Below are 22,116 nucleotides of genomic sequence, written 5' to 3' on the forward strand. Positions count from 1 at the left end.
AAAAAAAAACTAAACTGAGGGAATATTATAAACAAAACGAGCAAGACCAAGTTCGTCGACAGGTTAAACGGACACTAGCTGTCGAATTAGTGTCCATCGATTTGACTCAAATTCTCACATTTGATTTAAATCATTGTAAAACATTTATCAAAATCATAAAAGGTCTAAAATTAACAATTGGCAGAGCATGGGCTCCATATTAATTAACTTTGATTAGTGTGTATTTTAGTCTAAACGCCAGCTAATCTACTATTATGTTGACCTCCGAAGACCTCCGATGGCCTTGGTTTCATTTTCAAAATAAATCTAGAATAGTTCATCGGACACAATAAATATATAGACTGTTATGTTGATATTTTTGCATCAGATATATAAGAATCATTCTGGAACTAAGGCTTCGAATCCGCATGACAACTTTGAGCCTAGACCGTTTTCGCTACATATATTATTTGTTATGTCTAATATTTGTCATTTGGATAATCACGTATTTATACATAAGAAGTATTTTGCATTCCCATAAAACAACTAATTCTCCTTGAAAATGGCCTACGCAAAGACCAGAAGGCGACGTTCAATCACCATCCATTTATTGATTCAGTAAATTGTAAACAGTCGAATGTAATTACTAATTAGCCATAATTTGAAATAAAAAAAATGATTTTGTATAAAATTTTTGTAAATGCTAAAAAGCGATGAGTCAAAAAAGATAAAATTCAGCAAAAGCAAATTCAAACATAAGTGTCATAATGTCATAAAACAAGCCCAATATATGAAAGCAGATACTTACTCTAAATTCTTCAAAGCAGTCATATCCTGACCATGCTGAGCAGTGTACAACAAAGATGACAATTTCACAGTTTCCTCCATTTTACATTTGTGATAGCCGCGAAGGTAATTTGGCACTTCCTGAAAAAAAATCAATGGTGAATGAATCTTCCAAGTTGGACTATTTTAACATTAATTTACACTTTAAGGACCCCCTCACTAGCTTGTTGACCGTATTGGAATATTTGTTTCACAGAATTTAACGGATATGTTCTTATGTTATTACTACAAACCCGACCCCTTTTCCCGAAGTTCATCTACCTAATCAGACTTGTCACCGGGTTTGTTTTACATGAGCAACACGACTGGTGCCACATGTTGAGCAGGATCTGCTTAACCTTCCATAGCACATGAAATCACCCCAAGAATTTGATAGGGTTCGTGTTGCGCAGTATTTCAATGTTGTGTTCTGTGTATTATTTTTTGTTTTTTTTCTTCTTTAGCCATGACGTTGTCCGTTAATTTTCGATAGAACATAGTCGGTTTGTTATTTTGAAAACGAAGAAACAGCATAAAAGAATAATTAATCAGAGAGCAAAGTATTATTGAATTTGAATACAGGATGATTTTGTTTTTTTAGAAATACGTCAACAATTATCCAGCTTAAATAATTGAAATGAATTTGGTGTATTACCTGTGGAAAATGAAATTCAACATCTGATAACACCTCCTCTCCTGGCACAGCATCAACCCATAGCTTCTTCATGAAGAATATAGTTAGATCAACTTTCTGTGTAGTGCTTGATGCTTAAGTAACATAAAAATATATGTGTTACGAATGACAAAACAAAAGGTAAAAGAGAAAAAATACCGATCTCTACGGAAAATTCAAAACGGAAAGTCCTTATCAAATGACAAAATTAAAACTATCAAGTATTAGAAATAATTATTACTATGCAAAATCGTAATACATTAAACCTTACCCTTTAAAAAAAAGTACGGTATCGACATTGGTAATCCAAGTTGTTAAACACGAAGGTAGTGTTTTACTGTTCAAATACGGAATACTGATTCTCGTTGAGAAATTTTTTATTGGTAAACATTGTATGTAAAAAAGTGATAATAAGTTTGAATAGATTTCAAATAACAGTTATTTTCATACATTTTTGTGTTTCAGCATATATAAGACTCATTTAGATATCATACTTACTACCTGGCGAAATTGGTTCCGGTTGCCGTAGCCAAAACCTTTCTACATGTGTAAGAGCATCCATGAAATATTCTGTTTCCCTAGCATTTATCACTAAAAAAAAGAGGTGAACAAATTTAACATTTTATATCTAAAATGAATGGAAAGTTAATTTATTTTTGAAATATTTAAAGTATATTCCTTTTGCTGTTACAACATAAACAAAGTGAAGTTTCGAATACTATTATGAAATTAATATTTTCCAGTATTTTTTGTCTTAACACAAGGTATGGCAGTAAAAATAAACATTTCATTAGATTTGAAGAAAGAACACTTTAAAACAGTAAATGTTGCTTTTCTAAAATTTAGAAACTATGAAATACAAATAGTCTTATATTTCTTTTATACACTTTCTTCATTTTCGATAAATGCACCTTCTTGACAATTGGTTGCAGATTGTAAATAGTTTTAAGTAACACACATTGAAAATTTGCCGTATGCCACTTTTGTACAAGATATTTATCAATATTTTCCTATCTGAGAAAGAAGGAAAATGATAGGGTGCTTAAATATAGAAATGACATGCAACATTTAATTTTATTTCTTAATAATACAAAGCTCAGCTATCTCTTAATTGATTGGCAGTTGTAGTGATTTGAAAAAATATAAATAGAAAGTCAGAAACATTTTAAACGCATGATACATACATTAAAAACGTGCAAAATAATAAAAAAAAAATACAAGGTGCAACTCGATCTTGTTTTTACTAATAGAATGACAAGACTTTTCCTAGATAATATTTGTAATAAATAATGCAGATATATGTAGCATACAATACTAAATGCAGTCACGTCCTTTACTTCTAAACCAGAGGCTTCTTAAGAAGAGAATATATTAAAAAGGTAGCGACAACTGCATGTTCGTGAGAATCAAACTCCGTATAAATATGTATGTATTGCTTTATATACGAGTACCTCTGCCATATTTTCATTCCATATAGTTTATGTGTTTGATTATAATCCTATATAACAAGTAGAAATAAACACCTATACTTTATTTATTTCATCTTTAATCACATGCACCATACACTTCTGAATCAGATGAAATATCTACACCACAGGCGGAACAATGAAAGTAATATATCGTTTAATGATTGTCATCATAACTTGCAGTTAAATGATATTAACTTTTCAAATGAATATACTATAAATATCGATAAATGGTGGATCTTAAAAAAATATCAACTCATATTTTGTATAAGTCAATATTCTGGAATTATAGAAATCCGAATTTTAAATTTTAGCCTTCATTTACCGTTATTCAAAATGAGTTTTCACTTATATGCTTGCTTTTTTTAAATTATTTTTTCAGTCGGATTGATTACTTCTGGATGCATTCTGAATTCTTTATGTAGAAACTTCCAAAGCCCGTATGTTTGAAATAAAAAAAATGGACAAATTGTGAGCGGATCAATATTTAAGGGGTCAAAGATAAATGGCAAAAACTGGTTATTGTCATCTTTGTCTGGGAAAATAAAAAATACATAGTTTTCACCAAATAATATTTTTTCATTTCGTTTCTAAAATAAACAAAACATCTGAAAGATACATTGAGTTTTACAAAGTTAAAAACTGAAGAGTTCAACTGAAGTCAAAGAAGTAAATAAAAGGAAGAATTAGTTAGTATGTATGAAGATTATTTAAAAATGATGATCGTTTCTACAGTAGGTATTATTTAAGAAATTACTGTTATATTTTTCTGTCTGTGAAGAAATATAACATAAAAAAATGTGGTGCACACTGAATAAGCCGCGTAGCGTGTTATTTTAAAGTGTGCATCTTATCTTTGATGTTATTTTGAATACACAGAACAAAATATTACGGTCATTCCTTATGATTTAATTCTTAATTCCATTCAAAGACGGAATAAATCATGACGTCCTGATTACAGATAGACAAAATACTGTCAGCCAACCAGAAGAAGCGTTAAATCCCAAATCAAGTTTTTCATTAATGGAAGTATTCTATTCAAAAAAGGGATATGAATATGTTCATCCAGTATCACTATAGAATATCATGTATATGGTTACTTTGATGGTCAGGCAAATGAAGCATGCAGGAATAAGAAATTGCAGGCAGATAATGATTTAATTGATTTCATTTTGCAAAAGTTCTACTGGGAAATCTAAAATAGGCAAGCTCTACATGAAGAAGAATTTCGATCGTATTTTTAGACATTTTGAAAATCAAATTAAAACTAAGCAATGATGGTGATTTTTCTTTTAATATCCACCAATTAGTAAATGTATGTACTGTGTTTTAAAGAGCGCACCCATTTTTTTCATATTCGTTCTTCATTTTTAATAGTTTATAAAACATTTAAACAAAATAATAATTATAAGTTACAGGCTTTTTAAACATTCAAAAAATATATAAGATAAGTTTGGATAATGAATTTTGCTATAACAATGAAGTGAACCAAAAACACAGTGACAGTACATTGAATTAGAGTGAGGGTGAAGAATACGAACACACAGCCAAAGATGATGAGTAAAGGTTGGAACCTCTGTCTTGTAATCCAAAGAATATCCCGTAGTCTTCTGCAACTGCAAGCCCAAGTTTGTTCGCAATCATGTTTCGAAAGCTTCCCACTCTTTCTGTTGGTTCAATGTCAAACGTCTGGATAACAACAGAAATATTTAAATTCACAGCATATATTTCAGCCAACTATAAACATTGCTGAAAACCAATGGGCGTTAAATCATATGACTTACAATTACCAAAACAAAAACATATTTACGAGAACATTTAGTACTTTCATATATATCTATATTTTGAGATTTTATGAAAACATTGATTTTTGAATTATACATTCAACGATTCGTAATTGTAATGCAACGACTATGAATATCGTCGATAAGTATCGTTATTAATCACAGTTGTATTGAGTTAACCATTACATAAATATGTGTACGAACAAGTGCTCATGGAGTTAAAATATCAAAGTACCTGCTGTTCTCCAAATGGAAAACGGATCTGAATAGAAATCTTTTGAGTAGTATAGCTGAATGATTCATGTTCCCTTGTATGAGGAGGATAACGTCTACAGCCATCTCTGGAAATATATAATATGAAAATAAAAAATGATGGCCTGACGACAGCGTTTGGATACTTATGCTTTATTTATGATCACAAACAACTGGGTTTGAAATGGAAAACAATACCTTTCTTGTTTTTATTTATGTTTATATCTGACTTTTTCTAAATCTTTATATAAACAGTAACTATTTTTCATAAAACAATTTAAGATATTTTCTGATCGTTCATTTGAATTATGGACAAACTGAAGACAATGCCAGTTAGACGAATTATAGTCAGGTTGTTTAATCAACTAATCTTTTCCATGGCAACCAAATAATAATACATGCAAGTAAGTATAAGTGTTTATAAAAATCCCTGAACGGTATTGACACAATTAGGGGGGGGGGGTATTAAGATAATACATGGGTTGATCAGCAATGTGCATTTCAGTATATTTGAAATCCCTCACCTTACACAAGATATTGTATGACATACACCATTGCAACATTAATTATTGTGACTTTTCACCTTTGCACTATTGTTTATTGTGACTGTTTATCATTGCAGCATTTTTTTATTGTGAATCTTATCAACATAGCAATACAACAATACTATCCAATTTTAATTCTATTAGGAAGTAGTGATAGTAAGTAGTGATAGTAAATGGCAATGTACAAACTTCAATTACACTGTATATCAAAAAAATATATATGATAACATTAATGCTAAAAAAAAATAAAGCTCAATTTATTGAGCAAAATGTAAATTGTTAAAGACTATCAAGACAACTACAAAATTGTATTCAAATATTCAAAATATTTCTTTAAATATTAAAAAAAAATCAAAAAGAGCAATTGCCTAAATACTACACTACTTCTAAATAATACTGCCTGGCAAATCACAAAGCAATACTTGCCTGCATTTTGTTACTCCAAATCTAGATAACCATAGCACAATTATTTTTATATCTTTTTAAATTGTCAGTAAAAGAAGTACAGTCTACCAATTAGTGCTTAAATATCTTAATAAATACAGAATTTGGTAGCTGTACACAACAAAATTTAATTCTTTCGCCTACAAAATCATGTTTTTACAGTAGAAGGTCAAATATATATTTATTTTTATTTTCTCGTTCTGAAGTAATTGTCAAAGAACGATCAGCGACTATTGAGCAATCAATCGTCCTAAATGTTAATAGGGAGAAAACTGCATTCAATTAGACTCGTGATAGTGTATTTAAGTTGTTATCTAGTATGCTTACACTCATCAAAAATACCAGGATTATGCTTTGGTATACCAGACCCATGTTTCTATATAAAACTCATCGTCGATACTCGGACAGTTAGCAGGTCAAATAAAAATTCTAATGCAATTTTTATGTAACATTTTTTTTTCATTGGCTAAAAGTTACCGTCAAATCTTCAGTTGACCAGGCGTAACTAAGGAGGAACCAGCCATTTTGAATTGATTGAATAAACAAATGTTCGAATACTGCTATATAATCGAAAATAAAACAACACCTATCTCGAATTCGCAGTTATAATTTAATTTTATCCGAATTTGAATCGTACAGGTTACATAATATCCTCCAGTTCGTAAGTTTTCATTTGTATGACGTCTGGTTTACCCATGACGTCTTTGCGCCAAAATCTTAATTTTTGGCGGATTTTTTTTTTTATTTGTCAAATTTAGACATTTTATCAAGTTTAATCGTACTATTTCTTTTTGTAAGGCATTAGAATCGGAATAACAGTACTATAGTTGAAGAGTTGCCACCGTCAATTTTGATTTGACGGTCGCAAATCTCCGTTTTACTGTCTCCGCTACGCGTCCCCAGTAGAACTACATTTGCGACCGTCAAATCTACAATTAACGGGGGCAACTTTTCAACTACAGTACTGTTATTCCTTAAATTTAAAAATCGAAAATACCGAAAGTTGTACTAACTACAGTTTTGACAATCTTTAACATTGTAGAAAACCGTGAATGTAACGAATGATTCATCATTTCATGAACAGTAAATGTAAATAAAATGAACATATCAATGATATTTAATGTGATTAATACTTGGCTGTTGACACTTTTGTGGACTTAACGTCCACCAGCAGTCTCATCAACCCAACAGTTGAAAACAATCATAAAAATACCAGGTTTTTATATGGTCAGCTAGGCGCGCAATTCGGGTACACAAGACTCGTTAGTGGCGCTAGCTTCAAAACAGTCCGAAGTTTAAGAGCTTTAAAACCAAACGTTCCGGAGTTTTGCTAAATACGGCTAATGCAATCTTTTCTTTTGGGTAGAAATCACTTAGTGTTTGAAATAATTCACCATTTTAAATTTACAGAAAACAATAGTCTAAAACCATTTCAGTTCAACACAGTACAAAATACATATACATGGACATATGATTAAATGAATATACAGACATACATCAAAAATGTTCAACTTAGTAGTTTTTGAAGTGACGGGAAATAAAAATTTCAAAAGGAATTTTTAAGGAAAACATATGGTAAACTGCAAAAGAAAATACGACCTTCTGTGTAAACGGGTTCGTTAGTTCTATTCCAGACGGTCTTTTTAAAAGTTTACAAGACAACTAGTTCCCTATATGATCTAAATAACTAACAAGCTATTTCCTCAGTCTAGCCAAAAATTACATAAAATCCCCTTCTTCAATTGTTCCTAGTAACTTACTCCTTTGTTCGTCGCAAACTATCCAAACAAATCTTCGCCAACTTGTGTTTGTTTCCTCTTAAAAATGCTTCACAGTGTTGGGTTAATTCATAGCTTGGGGACACAGTCGAAGTCAGGAAGTATAATAGTTTGAATCCCTTTTCTGTACTTCCCCTGTAATAAAAAAAACCAACATATTAATAGTCAATTTATCTAGAATTTAAAAAAGGTTAAGAGAATAAAAAATTTGAAAAAGGACAATTAATTCGAAGTAGCAACATTCCAGCAGCACCTGCATACGGCGTATATATCTCCTAATTGATTCGATATTCCCGTGCTTGCATTTCCTATCATGATTTTCTTGATAGAGGGTTGTTGCTCACAAGGAAGCTATTCAAACAAGAGTTCCAAATGGTGAAGTTGAAATCATATCTTCGTAAATTTAACGGACGTCATTACGAGTTGGTTGACCGTTAGGGAATAACCGTTTCACAAATGATTTCGGATATGTTCCTTACGTCGTAACTACAATCCCCGTCCCTTTCATATATGTGACCTACTGAGTTAGACTATTTACCGGATTTGTTATCTCATAAGCAATACGACGTGTGCCACATGTGGAGCAGGATCTGCTTACCCTTCCGGAGCACTTGATTTCACCCCTAGGTTTTTGTGGGGTTCGTGTCGTTTTTTCTTGAGTTATTTATGTTGTGTCATGTGTACTATTGTGTGTCTGTTTGTCCTTTTCATTTTTAGTCATGGCGTTGTCAGTTTATTTTCGATTTATGAGTTTGGCTGTCACTCTGGTATCTTTCGTCCCTCTTTTATGGTTAATACACATAGGCGGATCCAGGGGCGCCTTGGGGGGCCCGGGCCCCCCTTTCGTGGGAAAAATTTGGTTGCTTATATAGGGAATCACTGAAGCGTGACTGGAGCGGGTCCCCCCCTTACAAGAAGTTCTGGATCCGCCACGGATACATTAAAAGTTGTGATTTGCTTTAACTCTGACAAGATGTTAAGGCTTTTTCTATATAAAGTTATGTTTATTTATATTATTAAAAAATAAAAAAAGTGCTTCTTGTGATACGCAATGTATCTGTAAATCTTGAAAATGTATATAACTCACTTGTCAGGATTATTTGTCAGCTGTTTTATTAACTGGCAGTAAACTTCTTCTCGAATGTGACGCTGGAAAAAAAACGAAAAGTAATTGCCAGCACTCATTGTTATAACTTACAATTCATGTGCTAGTAGTCAGAAAAAACTTACACAAAATTAAAAGAATTCTAATGGTTTTCATGCAAAATCATGAAATGTGTCACATGATTGTGCTTATTATAGATATTGGGTAGTTAGAATGCACAATCAAACTCAACTTGATAATTCAGATACATACCAATACCACAATATCCTATTTATCAGCTTTAGTTTGCTATGGCTTTTTTGGCAAAGGTATATAATACATTCTGAATGATTATCTATTTCATATTTTTTCATCGAGTATGAAAATACATTTAACGCCCAGGAACATCAAAACTTAGAGGGATACTACAATCGAAGAGAATTGACAAGAGTGAGTATGCAGAACTGTAAAAAAAAAAGTAGAAGACCAATTGAGATGATCAATACAGACCAGTCAAAACAGCCGACGACAAACTGATAGGCTGTTTGAATTTTATGTTCCCCTACAAAACATTTTGGCTTTTCAAATTTTAAGTGACGATCATACCCGATCACGTTTCTTCCTGATTCACGAGTTGTGTGCATGGAAATTTTATCCTTTGTTGTTTGTTTCATATATAAAATGTGTTCAGTTGTTCATGACTTTTTGTCAAAACATAAAATCAAATAACAAAATATTAATACTTACGCTTCTTATAGCCGGATTAATAATATAGTTATTCACTATATCTGACTCGGCAAGTCTGTCCTTATTGATAGCGTCTCCCATATATTGCTGAATAGGTTATATTGTCAAGGATGTTTATCAACTTAAATTTCAAAAAGACATACAAAAAATATAAGCAGAAAGTTACAAATCAGATAACTAGTTCACAAATCAAAAGCTAACCTAGCACTAAGTTGATTTTTTTAAAAATAAAGTAGTATTTCACATTTGAAAGTTTTTAGATTATTTGCCATCACAAGGCTTTCTTAAATAGTAAATACAGTGCAAAAATAAAAGGATATATAAAAAGCATCGACAACTCGTTGATCGTAGTTCTTCTTTAAATGCTGTTTTGCGTAGCAATGGTTTCTTGATTGGGTCTTTTGAGAATTGCCATGGCGTTGCTGACTTTTCTTTTCTAAAAGATACCTGTTTCAGCACCTTAGTTACTGTATTGTCATTGGTAGGTCTAGAAAAAACAACAAATATTTCAATCATAGAACATATAAAATACCTTACTGTTCTGGATTTTATAATTTCTTTCTAATGTGTGCTTGACAATTCATCTTTTAACGAATGTTCTTGCAAGTGTTCTTTCTATTCAACACTGTTAAAACGCCGTATTTTTCAACCGTACACTAAAAATCAATTAATATATAAAAAATAAGTGGAGTTGCGGTGTGATTGCCAAAGAAGCAACTATCCACCAAATTTTAAATGAAAGTAGATTAAACTGTTTTTCAATTCTTATCGTTTCATCAATTTAAAATCATCAGCTATCTGGAATGGAGTGACTTGTATCTTTGGCAGTTGTTATCAAATATTCCGTTTCTTTGTATGTTGGTGTTTGTTTTTGTAGCAGTAGTGAATCTGTTATGTCGTTGTTTTCCTTGTATTTGACAAAACTTTTAGGAATGTTGGTCCTCAATGCTCTTCAACTTCGTACTTTGTTTTGATTTTCTTTTTTTGATTCGATGGTGTCACTGATGAGTCTTATGTAGACAAAGCGCGAGTCTGTAGACAAAACGCGCGTCTGGCGCAAGTACAAAATTTAAATCCTGGTATCTATGATAAATTTTTTCCTATCATAGTTGATGTGCTTCTCTCGCTCGGTTTTTGTTTGTGACCGGATTTGTATTCACTTAATCGATTTATGAGTATGTAACAGCGGTATACTTTGTTGCTTTTATTTGTATTATCAATGACAGTTCTAAAGTTTACATCCCATACGGTATAAGACTAAGTGACGGTTTTGTATTGATTACATGTTATTCATATTGACGTCCTTAATTACATGTATTTATAAGGTCATACATAATATGAACATTTTAAGCCTTAACCTCTTAACTTCTCTTCTTCTTATTCTTTGTAATCCAAAAACTCAGTATTGATGTGAAAAATCTCATAGAGACGTTCGTTGCACTGTGTGTACTTATTCTAATATTTAGTTTCGTTTTAATGATACAGGGAGGCAATATAGATTAAGAGGAAAAAGCCTAGTGCTTAAAAATTTCGTTAAAGACGTTTTGTTCCACTCTCTGTTTTTGTTTGCCTTTTTCAAGGATTTGTATAGTTACTATACAAATCCTTGCCTTTTTCATATAGTAATATATAATTATATCAAATCCATTTTTGTAAGTGTTTTAATTCAGATTTGAACTAGTGTATGACATAATGTTTAACAATCAGAAAAATATAAAACGAAAAACAATAAGTTTAAACTGACCGAAAATGAACTTTGGAATATGCTTCCAGTGTGTGTTCTGTCTTTTCACTAGCTGATAAGTTGATAAATACTGTTGGGTCCTTTTTCAGTTGCATAGTGAGCATACCCTTAAATGTAAAAAAATGTTACCACTTTAGTAAAAACAATAGGGAAGAATTTTCAGTAACTTTCAAAAGAATTTCTGCTTTTATCGTACAGATCATCAACAAATCTATACAAAGAAAATTTTCTGGTATGGAAGGTCAAATAATCACATCCAAGAAGGAAAAATACTATTTGCCATTTATGATTTGTTAATTATACCATATATCTTCAAAGCTGTTTATCAAAACACATAAACCATAAAAGATATGATGTATTAAACATGGTTTTTTTTACAAATCAACACAAATAAATACAATAACACTATGACATATTCACCATTGAGTCGGATGCAGGTTCATCGGGGGTAGGAAGTATGTACAGCAAATCACGTGGCATCACACTTATCTTGTCTGTACGTTTGCACATGCCCGTAATTATATCTGCATCTATATAATTTTCGTAAGGTCCATCTAATATAACTAAATCTCCTTTGGCTACATTCACACCTATTGCACCTTCTACAAATAAAAAAGATAAAAGGTTTAAATAAAACTTCATCGTGAATGGATGTTTATCTCTACTTACATGACATAGGAGAGACTCTCTATTGCGGAAGTTTTTCCATTGTGTTTTGGGTATTTTTTTTTATATTAGAAAGACGTTCATATGAATAATGCAAAGTGGAAATTTTACTTTAAGCTATATTTAGTGAAGCTGAACGAGAATAACAGCCTGATGTGCAAACCTATCAATAAATATATTACGGTTTTTGTTAAAATATATTTAATCAAAAAGTGTACAACTGTTTTTTTGTTAGTTTAATGAAATAAAACTTATTTAAATATATATAATTGAGACAAACAACACTGACAACGCAGAAAAACCAATTTTATGGTTTTGATTGTACTTGAAGTTTTGGATGGTCATCAAAATTAAGGAAAATCAAAATGAATATTGCCAACACTGGTAATATAAGATGAAAGGTGTTTAAAACAATGTATTGCTTTTTTGAAATGTCAACAGTTTATATATTTAGCTATTTATTAATCTCTCAAACCTCTATTTTGAGGGAATTGATGCATCAACTTTTTGACTTACCCAACTGGGATGAATCCTGAACAACTACAGCATATTTTGATTTCCGCTTTAATCCTTCTAAGAATTGTGTAAGATGAGAATGGAGGTCCTCTGAATGATTTGAATGCATAACATATTCCTCACCGCTCAAAGTGGTGATGGTCGTCGAATTCCTATAACATAAATTATGTCATCAATAACATTTACATGATTTAAATGACTATTGTCTTATTTGGTGAAAATAAGGAAGAAGAATCATATGAATTATTTGCATATAATTAGTTATCAAAGATACCAGGATTATAATTAAATTCGCCAGACGCCCGTTTTATCTAAATAAGACTCATCAGTGACGCTCAGATCAAAATAGTTATAAAACCAAACTAGTGCAAAGTTGTAGAGCATTGTGGACCCAAAATTACCAATACGGCTAAGGTAATCTACTCCTGGAATAAGAAAATCATTAGTTTTCGAAAAAATCATTAGTTTTCGAAAACATCATTAGTTTTCTAAAACATCAATTAGTTTTCGAAAAATCAAACTTTTGTTAACAGGAAATTTAAAAAATTGACCATATAATTGATATTCATGTCAACACTGAAGTGCTGACTACTGGGCTGGTGATACCCTCGGGGACGAAATAAGATTAAAAAAAGAATACGACCATAACTACAACTCATTTTAAGAAAAATACTACTGTCATACATTTCATCTTTTTAAAAGATATAGTCATTAAGTATGTGTAATACATACGACTACGATAACTGCAAAGTATTGCCTTTGGGCATTTGGGGGACCGTTCCCTGAGTTTTTTTCAAAATGTTTTACCCATTTTTCATTTGTATATTTTATGACCTTTGACCTTGACCTAATTTTCATTTTTTTGGACCAAGGACCTCAAATCAAAAGATCCTAGGTCTCTATCACTTATGGTGTTCCAGATTACAATACATTCCAAAATTTCAAATACAAAAGGGGAAATAACTCTCATATGGAGCGCTCATATTGCCTCGGTCGAAATTGGACAAATCATGCGAAGGATATAACGAGCAATTTTATAAAATCAATTTGTTGTAATCTTTTACGGTTGCGAAGGAGTCGTGGACACAAGGAAAACAGTGTTTGAGGAGATAACTCCTACAAAGAAAAGTATTTGGTTACGCAGGGTAAATTTCAAAAGCGCATAAACTGTTCGATATCATATACCAAATATCTAAGCGACATATTGCGAAACAAATATTTATTGCAAAAACAAAATTAGGCGGAAGAAAAAAAAATTAATCAGAAGAAAAACAATATGTCTTTCCACAGAAAAGTGGAAAGACCTAAATATAAATGAAATAAACGTTTTAGAATATGGATACGCTTGTTCTTAATTATGGTAGATATGTTACATATATATACGTTGTATGAGACATATCCTACCTTGTTCTCGATACAGTTCCAATTTCAAGAAATGTTAAATGGTTTCGCGCATTTTCTTTTTCGTCCATAATGTCAATTTGTTTTGAATTTACACCAACTATTCCATTCTGTAATGTCATTGCAGGTGATATAACTTTTGATGCATCATAAAACCTAGAAAACTGCGAATGCCATTTATCTTTTGCATATGTCACAATGTCAGCTCTAAGAGATTCGGCTGTCACTTTTTTTCCTTTTGGAAATTCTTCTTTAATAGCTTTTTTCACTTGTTCTTCCCAAAATGCCATGTCTTTTGCTTTTTTCGATTCCTCTGGAAGCCATGAATTTAAAAATGATGTCAAGTTCATTGGTTCGAAACTATCTTGAGATTCACAAAAATATCTTTGAGCCGCCATCAAGACTAGAATTTCCTCCTTAAAAATATAAAATGAAAACAATTAGTACTTTGATTGTTAGTTTTACTTTGAACCGTTAATGTCCTTAAAAAAAATACTCTTAATTTGGGACACAAATTCTCCTGAATTTGATGTATGCTGTATACATGTAACTACTCTACTGATGAATACTAGAAGTTGATATTGTTAAACGGAAAACTAAATTGGTTACAGTACAATATATTTATTTCAGTAAAAATATTGCCATAATTGATACCGTGTGTATTATCATTTGAGTCAAAACCTTGTGATTGTTTCCTGATTGTAACCATTTCTGCGTCTGTCGTACAAAATTGTAATCCTGATAGTTATGCTGAGTTTATTTACTCCACTGGGTCGATGCCACTGCAGGAGGATGTTTCTCACTGAGGGTATCATCAGCCCAGTAGTCAGCACTCCTTTTTTTGACATAAATTATCATTTATATATGGTCATAACAATAAATCAACTGTTTTTAAAACTTGACACTTTTCGAATTTCTCATAAATTTCTACCCTAGGAATGGGTTATCTTAGCTGTAGATGACAAAATCTTTCGGACTTCTGGATGCTAAAGGCTTTAACTGCGCAAACTATATGATGTTTGATTTAAGTGTCACTGATGAGTCTTTTGCAGACAGAAGCGTGTCTGGCGTACAAAATTTGAATCCTTGTAGCTATTAAATATTAACTACAGTGTACCTTTAACACAAAATATTGTCTAAAAATGCATTTTATACATCTTTCACACTTGTTGAAAAAACACAGGGAACTGCCATTTCGATATGTGTATATATAGTAGTTTCTTTTGTTACGGATATTCTAATTCTTGAAAATACGCTATGATTGCCCTTTCTTTCACCAGAAGTACTCAAGCATCAACATACTGCGCATTCGGTCAGACGTAGACCAGTGCTTATATAGATGGCATTATAATTTTTAACTGCTTACCGACAAATGTAACATTTAGAATGGTAGATACCTTGTCACACTTGTATTCACCAACAGATATTCCTCTCATCACTTGGTGATAAACAAGTTCAGTAGAAATTTCGTCCAATTTTGCATTATGCCATGGAACAAAATATTCTTTCCTGAAATAAAGTCTCCAAGCTGAACTGCTTTCTCTCATTCCCATTTGTTTTGTGTTCTGTTCGCATTCAGCAACTGCATCCATAATTCGATGCAAACCATGACCAAGGCAAGATATCTGTAGAAAACATTTTTTTTACGGCACAAATTTTAAACTTCATTTTATCAATTTGAGTCATAAACAACTTCAACTTACGATTAATTTCATCTTTTTTAATTAACATTAAACTTTGAAAATTTTGTTACTCTTCGTTTAATGGAAAAATGAACAATCAATACGATAGAGTCGAAAATTAAGAATTTAACAATATTAAATTAATGTTTAATACACATACATGTAGTAAAAACACATTTATTTTGGTTAAATACATGTAGACTGATTTTGTAATTACATTGGGTTATAGATTAGAATTTGTTCAGTGTATTTTCACTTTTGATTGAATTAAGCCATTTCAATTGATATTTTATAGTGTGTCTTTCTATGTTGTGATGCAACACTATTGTTTCAGAGTAGGGTAAAGGTTGATACAATTAACACGTTTAAACCCGATGCATTTGTTTGCACCTGTCCTAAGTCATGAACCTGTTGTTCAATGGTTATCGTTTGTTGATGTGGTTCATAAGTGTTTCTCGTTTTTTTTATATGGATTAGACCGTTGGGTTTCCTGTTTGAATGGTTTTACATTAGTAACGTTCTGGGATCTTTTACAGCTTTATGTACGGTGTGAGCAAAGGTTCCATGTTGAAGACGTACTTTGACCTATAATGGTTTATTTTTAAAATTCCGACTTGGATGGAAAGTTGTCTTATTAGCACTCATATCACATCTTCTTATATCTTCATATATGCAAGCTGTGAAGTGCATGTTATTTGCAGTAATGGATTCTATTTTTCAACAAATCAAACTAAACTTTTCTCGTTCTTCTTTAGATTACTTAAACCTTTTGGGATGATTGAATATAACTAGAAATAATCTTTAAAGTATTTCATACCCTTTGCATCAATGTTATATATACAGAAAAGCCTGAATCATCTGTTATTCCTATTCTATCACAGATCTGATGGCAAAGTTCCTGAACAGTCGTTACAGAATCAGCAGTTACTAACATTCTGTGGTTGTTCATCAAAGCTATAGGAATTAATATTGGTTTTCCATTCTTAGCCGCCTGCAATTATTACACATTGATTAAAACGCATTTTTTATAACTTGTTTCCATTAATGAACAACCGTAACAGCCTTTTAAATTGTCAACATTAAATATATTTTGTTCATGGTCGATAAAATATACAAATAATATATAAGAAGGTGTCGGTTTATGTGCTTTTTCTTTATCATCTACTGATGGATATTAACAGGGACATAATTGATACCTTACAAAACTTGTTAAAGCTTGTCCTATGCCAGTGACACTTTCAGTAACATTCTAATGGTTTTTGGTTTTTTTTCTTTTTTTATGAATTCAGTGTTAATGGCAAATTGATCAATTTCGTTAAATTTATTCAAAACAATTGATGATTGTTTTTATTGTCATGTACTAAGGCTGCTGTCTCGCTGAGTATATCTCACATTCCCATTTGTTCATATTTAAATTTATTAAAAATTGATGACAAACCTGAAACTCCAACCAACTAGGTGGAAACCCACGTGTACCAGAAATAAAGGTCCTTCTAACCAATCTCTCCACTTTTTCTGCAAACACTGGAGAACTGTCTTTTAAAAACTGTAGGAAACTTGGGGCAAGCTACAAAATATCCCAATAAAGTAACTTTTTTTATCTATCTGATTGTTAATTTTATAATACCATAACATTTCAAACATGCATCAAGTAGCTTTTGAAGTATCAATAGTAATACCTAAAATTTATTATTGTTATTAACATTAATATTTTCTTCAACATTCATTAATGTAACTTAACTTAACTGAAAGCTCAGTGATATGCTTCTCTACACTAGATTTAGCGCTTTTATTGCTTACCCGTTCTGATGGTGCAAAGCTGCCAGCAAACAAGCTTAATAAAACCCAACCTCTGACTGTGCTGTTTCTCGAAGGATTATTAGTTAACTGTCTGCAAACTTGGCAATATAATTCATCTCTGAAATAAAACATTTGATAATATTTATATTTTGGAAAATACCGAAATTTGTGTCAACATAAAATAACTGGAATAAAGAAATAATACGTTTACTTAATGTTGTCTTTAAAGATTTTGCACCTGTTTGTTTTAATTAAGACTGGTTATATATTTTTTAACTCATTGTTTTGATATCACTTTAACAGCTCATTGTTCAGAAAGTGTTTCGTATGCAATAAGTTAACTAAAACAATATTTCTTTAACTACGATCACTATTTAGAAGTTGTTCATCTTCCTAATGATGAATACCGTTTTGGTCAGTTTCATTAAATGGTGTCAGTTTGTGTTGATCTTATCTATAGTGTTGTTTGTACCTGATTTCTGGTCGGTATATTCCTAACGCTGTAACATACTGTACTTTGTCTAACATACCACCACTTCTTTCAGGTAAAAATGGAATACTGGTTACTCCAGAATGTGCAGGGTCTTTAAACTATTCCACGAAATACACAAATCAATATGTTGGACAAGTTAAATCAAAACAAGTATCTTGCAACACAAAGCAAAAGAAACATAAAAACTGAGGTGAAATAGACAATACCATAGGCAAAAAATGTTACTTTTTAACATTGAATTTATTACAGCATTAAATATCTAAATAACTTAATTATTTAGAAATAGTTACTATTAAAGATCATCATAGAAATCATGGTAAACTAATTTAAAAAAACAAAAACAAAAAAACATTGCATCTTTAGAAAGTGTATAATGATTTGCCGTTATTGATAAGATATGATAAATATGTTTGATTGAACCATTTCTTAGCAATGCTTGTGTTAAATATTTATTATTACCAGTTCTGAGTATCTTTTCTGTGTTTCTTCAATGTCTTTCTTTGTATATTTTTTTTGGAAGTATTCTCTAACTGTGGTTACAACAGCAGGTGCAGTCTAAATGTTAAAATATTAAACATGTAATATACAACAAATAGTTTTAAGTCATATCTGCATTTTTCAGAGATTCAACTGTAACTGCATATTTGTGTATGGAAAAAATGAGATTGTTCAGTTTCTTCCGTTGTCAACTCAAAAAGCATAACGACATAACTGGAATACACTACAACAAAAATAAATACAGTCAACGAACAAATGGAGCTAAAAAGCTAAATCCATTGAACGACATAACATCAAGATAATTTTAAGATAATTTAAGAAGTATCTAATCCTTAAGACGTAACTTCAAGGAGGCAATGAGCTTCGGGAATGCAATTTACTTTACACATGATTACATGTTTCCAGCGAAGAAATTATGAATACTTGTGACTTTAACAAAAATTCATTTAAAAACATAATATTGAAAATGATAAAAAAAAATATATATAAAACCTACCCCTGCTACTGCCAATGTATCACCTACATCTGCATCCGGAAGATCTCCCATTATTCGTAATATTGTCACCCAAGATGCCAAAGATGCCTGGAGAATATAATGAACTTATCATAGATACCAGGCTTAACATTTTGTTCGTCAGACAACGTCTAGACGCTCGAATAAAAAGAGATAAAATGGTAAAAATACGTACAAAGATGAAATTCGGGACTCAAAATTATGAAAGGGTTTTTTTTCCAAATACAGCAATGGTAAAAAATTGTTTTTAATAAAATTTTCGATAATCTAAAATATTGTGATAAATATCTTGCATGTAAAATGAATGTTAGTAAGACACTTCCATGTTATGAATGTTATGTCTTCTTTTCAGATCTCTTAAAATAAGTGTCTAAAACATCAGGATTGGACTAGATACAGTCAATTAAGAAGTAAAACAGTTATTATTTTATAAATACACTAAATAACATTAAAATAAGATAACTACTGGTTCCGATCGATACTTGAACGTGAAAGTTACGGAATTCTAACTTTACTTTTAAACAAGTGCATTTTTTATGACCTACCAATTAATCATTTCATTATTCTATTCACACGTGATTGCTTCATAGTGCAATATAAAATTTAAATCATTTTGAAAGAAATCTTAAATATAAAACAGAAAATACAATATTACCAAGTGGTCACTTCTGTCTTTCTTGGGAAGAAGTGGTTGTTGTAAGGATGAACAACTGTAACTATGGCAACCTTTTGTCTGAAAATATGTCTGAGCAAATTTTGCCCAGCTACTACTGGATGATGACGGGTCACTAAGTTCAAAAGAGCTGGAAGATGACGCAATCTCATCTGAATGTATACTAGATGGGCCTTCAGAGTCTCTGTCCGTACTTCCGTTTCCATTAGTGAGTCCATTTTCTTCAGCGTTGGCTTGCTCATTGAGTGCAGCAGCCTGTAAAAATACATAAAAGGAAATAATCCCAAATAAGAACACAAAATTAACACTAACCATATAAATGGTAAGGGGAATTGTGCAAACTTTATCGCATTTAATATATATAACAAAGCCAGTAGCTCTTTGAGAACTTTTAGACCACGATTACTTTCTTAAAATGTCTAAAGACAGTGGCATTACAACGATCAAACTTTTAAATATCCGCGCTACATGTATTCATTATTTAAAAATAAGAAGATATGAGATGATTGGTAATGAGACAAATTTTTACCATAGTTCAAATAACGTAGAAGTGAGTGCTTATGGTTAACTGCACGGCCTTCGACAATGAGTAAACCCCATACCGCATAGCAAATAATGAAATGCACCGACATGGCAAATGTAAAACAATTCAAACGAGGAGACTAAGCAATTTTACTTTTTGAAAAGTTTATTTTGTTTTTTATTTATACACCATGAATCACAAAAGACTTTTAATATAGAATTTTAAAATTAGACACGTTTGAAAGTAAGTTTTGTAATATATGCATAAAAAATATCGCAATACAGATTTAGCTAAAAGTTGCAATTGTTGTAAACCAAACACATTGCGACCATGATGAGTTCTGTATGTCTTCTCTCCGTCGAACTTAAATTAAAATATTACCTACACATTTACGTTACATATATTTCAAACAAAATTTGTTAAGCCTATTCCCTGAATTTTCTTAATTTTTTCTTTTATGCTGAGCAAAGATGACTTTCTACAAGGAATTTAATCCTATTTTCAAGTGACATTGCACAATCTATATAATTGAATGTATAGGATTAATACATGAAAGATGTCATTCGAATATTGGAAGAAGGAAGTCAGTCATTCGTAAATATTTGTATAAAATATATGCATCAATATATATGTGGGAAAACTGTTGGTGTTGTTATATTTATTCACAATATTTCTTATATTATGTTTAATGCAAACACATTTATCCAAAATCAAGATCAATGCATAATCATTAAGGTCAAAACCTCGTCTAAAAATACGGAAAATACCATAGAAATAGTCAAACTCCTTAGTCGAAGACTTAATTCATGAATACATGTATCACGGATATTTAAGTAATTCATGAGTACATGTATCACGGATAAAAGTTTGATCGTTATCATGCCACTGTGTTTAAACTGTTTTAGAAAGTAATCGTGGTCTCCTAGTTCTCAAAGAGTTACTGTTTTTGTTATATTAAATGTGATAAAGATTGCACAATTCCCCTTACCTTTTATGTGATTAGTGTTAATCTTATGTTCTAATTTGGATTGTATACTAATGACTATTACTGACAATGTCATGAAAACTCTATGAAGACAAAGTGGCAACGCCATGGAACATTCTGTTCACTTTATACAGGTCGTGCGACCGAGGAGCATTCCTAGAATTACCCTTCATAAGGAATGTTCAAGCCCAAATAGTTGAAAGCCAAAGATGTGTAAATATGTAACAACGTATGAAGATATATGACCAAATAGATCACAAATGAATAGCCGAACTCATCTGATGTCCTCAACTTTATTTATATACATTGATTAAAAGTTGCTTTTTAATTCTCTCATTGTGACACTACTTATAAGTTGCTTAAATCAAAACTTTTAATATTTTGTTTTGTTGTGTCACATACTATAAATATGTAGTTTTATGGCAATAAAAATTTGAATTGAATTCAATATCGTGCCGTGTGCAAACACATTTGACTACGATGGCATCTCACTTTCGTCAATGTGTGTCTTGTTGAAAACTGAAACTACTGCTTATTATCTTCACAAACACCGTTTATAAATATTTCCGGTCACATAAAACATTTCTTTTTCGTCATATGTCAAGATAGATAAAAAAAATAGTTTAAACTTGTAAAAAATATTTTCATTCAGGCAGTCTCACCGGACTTTGAAAATGAAATTGATCGATTTTTTTATTTGTATAAGGAACACGATTAAACGTATAAATCATTTTCACATTAACACATTAAACTACTTCCCCAAATTAGATGTGTAACTTGTCCTAGGAATTGTAAAATGTCTTCGATCAAATTTAACACTTGAAAATCACCGATGATGCAAATTGTGCTTCTATGCAACCAGACATATCGAGCTGTGCGTCTTTTTAATGTTCTTATCCGTTTTATGAATTATTTATATAGGAATAAAGCGGATAAAGTACCAATAGGTTATCAAATCCATATAAGTTGAAGGAAATTATCTTTGGTCTAACCTTACGTGACTGTGTAATAATATAATATTTCCAAAAAAACAAAAAAAAAACG

General features: G+C 31.2%; 1 protein-coding gene across 4 annotated transcripts in view; it reads right to left on the minus strand.

Moving 5' to 3' along the window:
- The window catches only part of LOC139514200 (myosin-VIIa-like), a 36,048-nt gene that overhangs the window by 4,753 nt on the left and 9,179 nt on the right, over positions 1-22,116 (minus strand). Inside the window, exons 3-24 of one of the 4 annotated variants that reach the window (XM_071303011.1) lie at positions 19,547-19,819; positions 18,874-18,960; positions 18,339-18,434; positions 17,859-17,977; positions 17,387-17,504; positions 17,025-17,153; positions 16,404-16,577; positions 15,302-15,529; positions 13,908-14,320; positions 12,504-12,655; positions 11,742-11,923; positions 11,322-11,428; positions 9,898-10,064; positions 9,578-9,672; positions 8,834-8,895; positions 7,729-7,881; positions 5,951-5,971; positions 4,963-5,068; positions 4,518-4,632; positions 1,976-2,068; positions 1,460-1,572; positions 788-906 (exon numbers count right to left, since the gene is read on the minus strand). In XM_071303011.1, coding sequence (XP_071159112.1) covers positions 788-906; positions 1,460-1,572; positions 1,976-2,068; positions 4,518-4,632; positions 4,963-5,068; positions 5,951-5,971; positions 7,729-7,881; positions 8,834-8,895; positions 9,578-9,672; positions 9,898-10,064; positions 11,322-11,428; positions 11,742-11,923; positions 12,504-12,655; positions 13,908-14,320; positions 15,302-15,529; positions 16,404-16,577; positions 17,025-17,153; positions 17,387-17,504; positions 17,859-17,977; positions 18,339-18,434; positions 18,874-18,960; positions 19,547-19,819 — 3,122 coding nt within the window. Of the gene's footprint in view, positions 1-787; positions 907-1,459; positions 1,573-1,975; positions 2,069-4,484; positions 4,633-4,962; positions 5,069-5,950; positions 5,972-7,728; positions 7,882-8,833; positions 8,896-9,577; positions 9,673-9,897; positions 10,065-11,321; positions 11,429-11,741; positions 11,924-12,503; positions 12,656-13,907; positions 14,321-15,301; positions 15,530-16,403; positions 16,578-17,024; positions 17,154-17,386; positions 17,505-17,858; positions 17,978-18,338; positions 18,435-18,873; positions 18,961-19,546; positions 19,820-22,116 lie in introns of all 4 variants that reach the window. The other 3 variants (XM_071303009.1, XM_071303010.1, XM_071303012.1) reach the window with 3 other exon arrangements.

This window comes from Mytilus edulis, chromosome 3 (assembly GCF_963676685.1).
Source record: "Mytilus edulis chromosome 3, xbMytEdul2.2, whole genome shotgun sequence".
Classification (NCBI taxonomy): domain Eukaryota; kingdom Metazoa; phylum Mollusca; class Bivalvia; order Mytilida; family Mytilidae; genus Mytilus; species Mytilus edulis.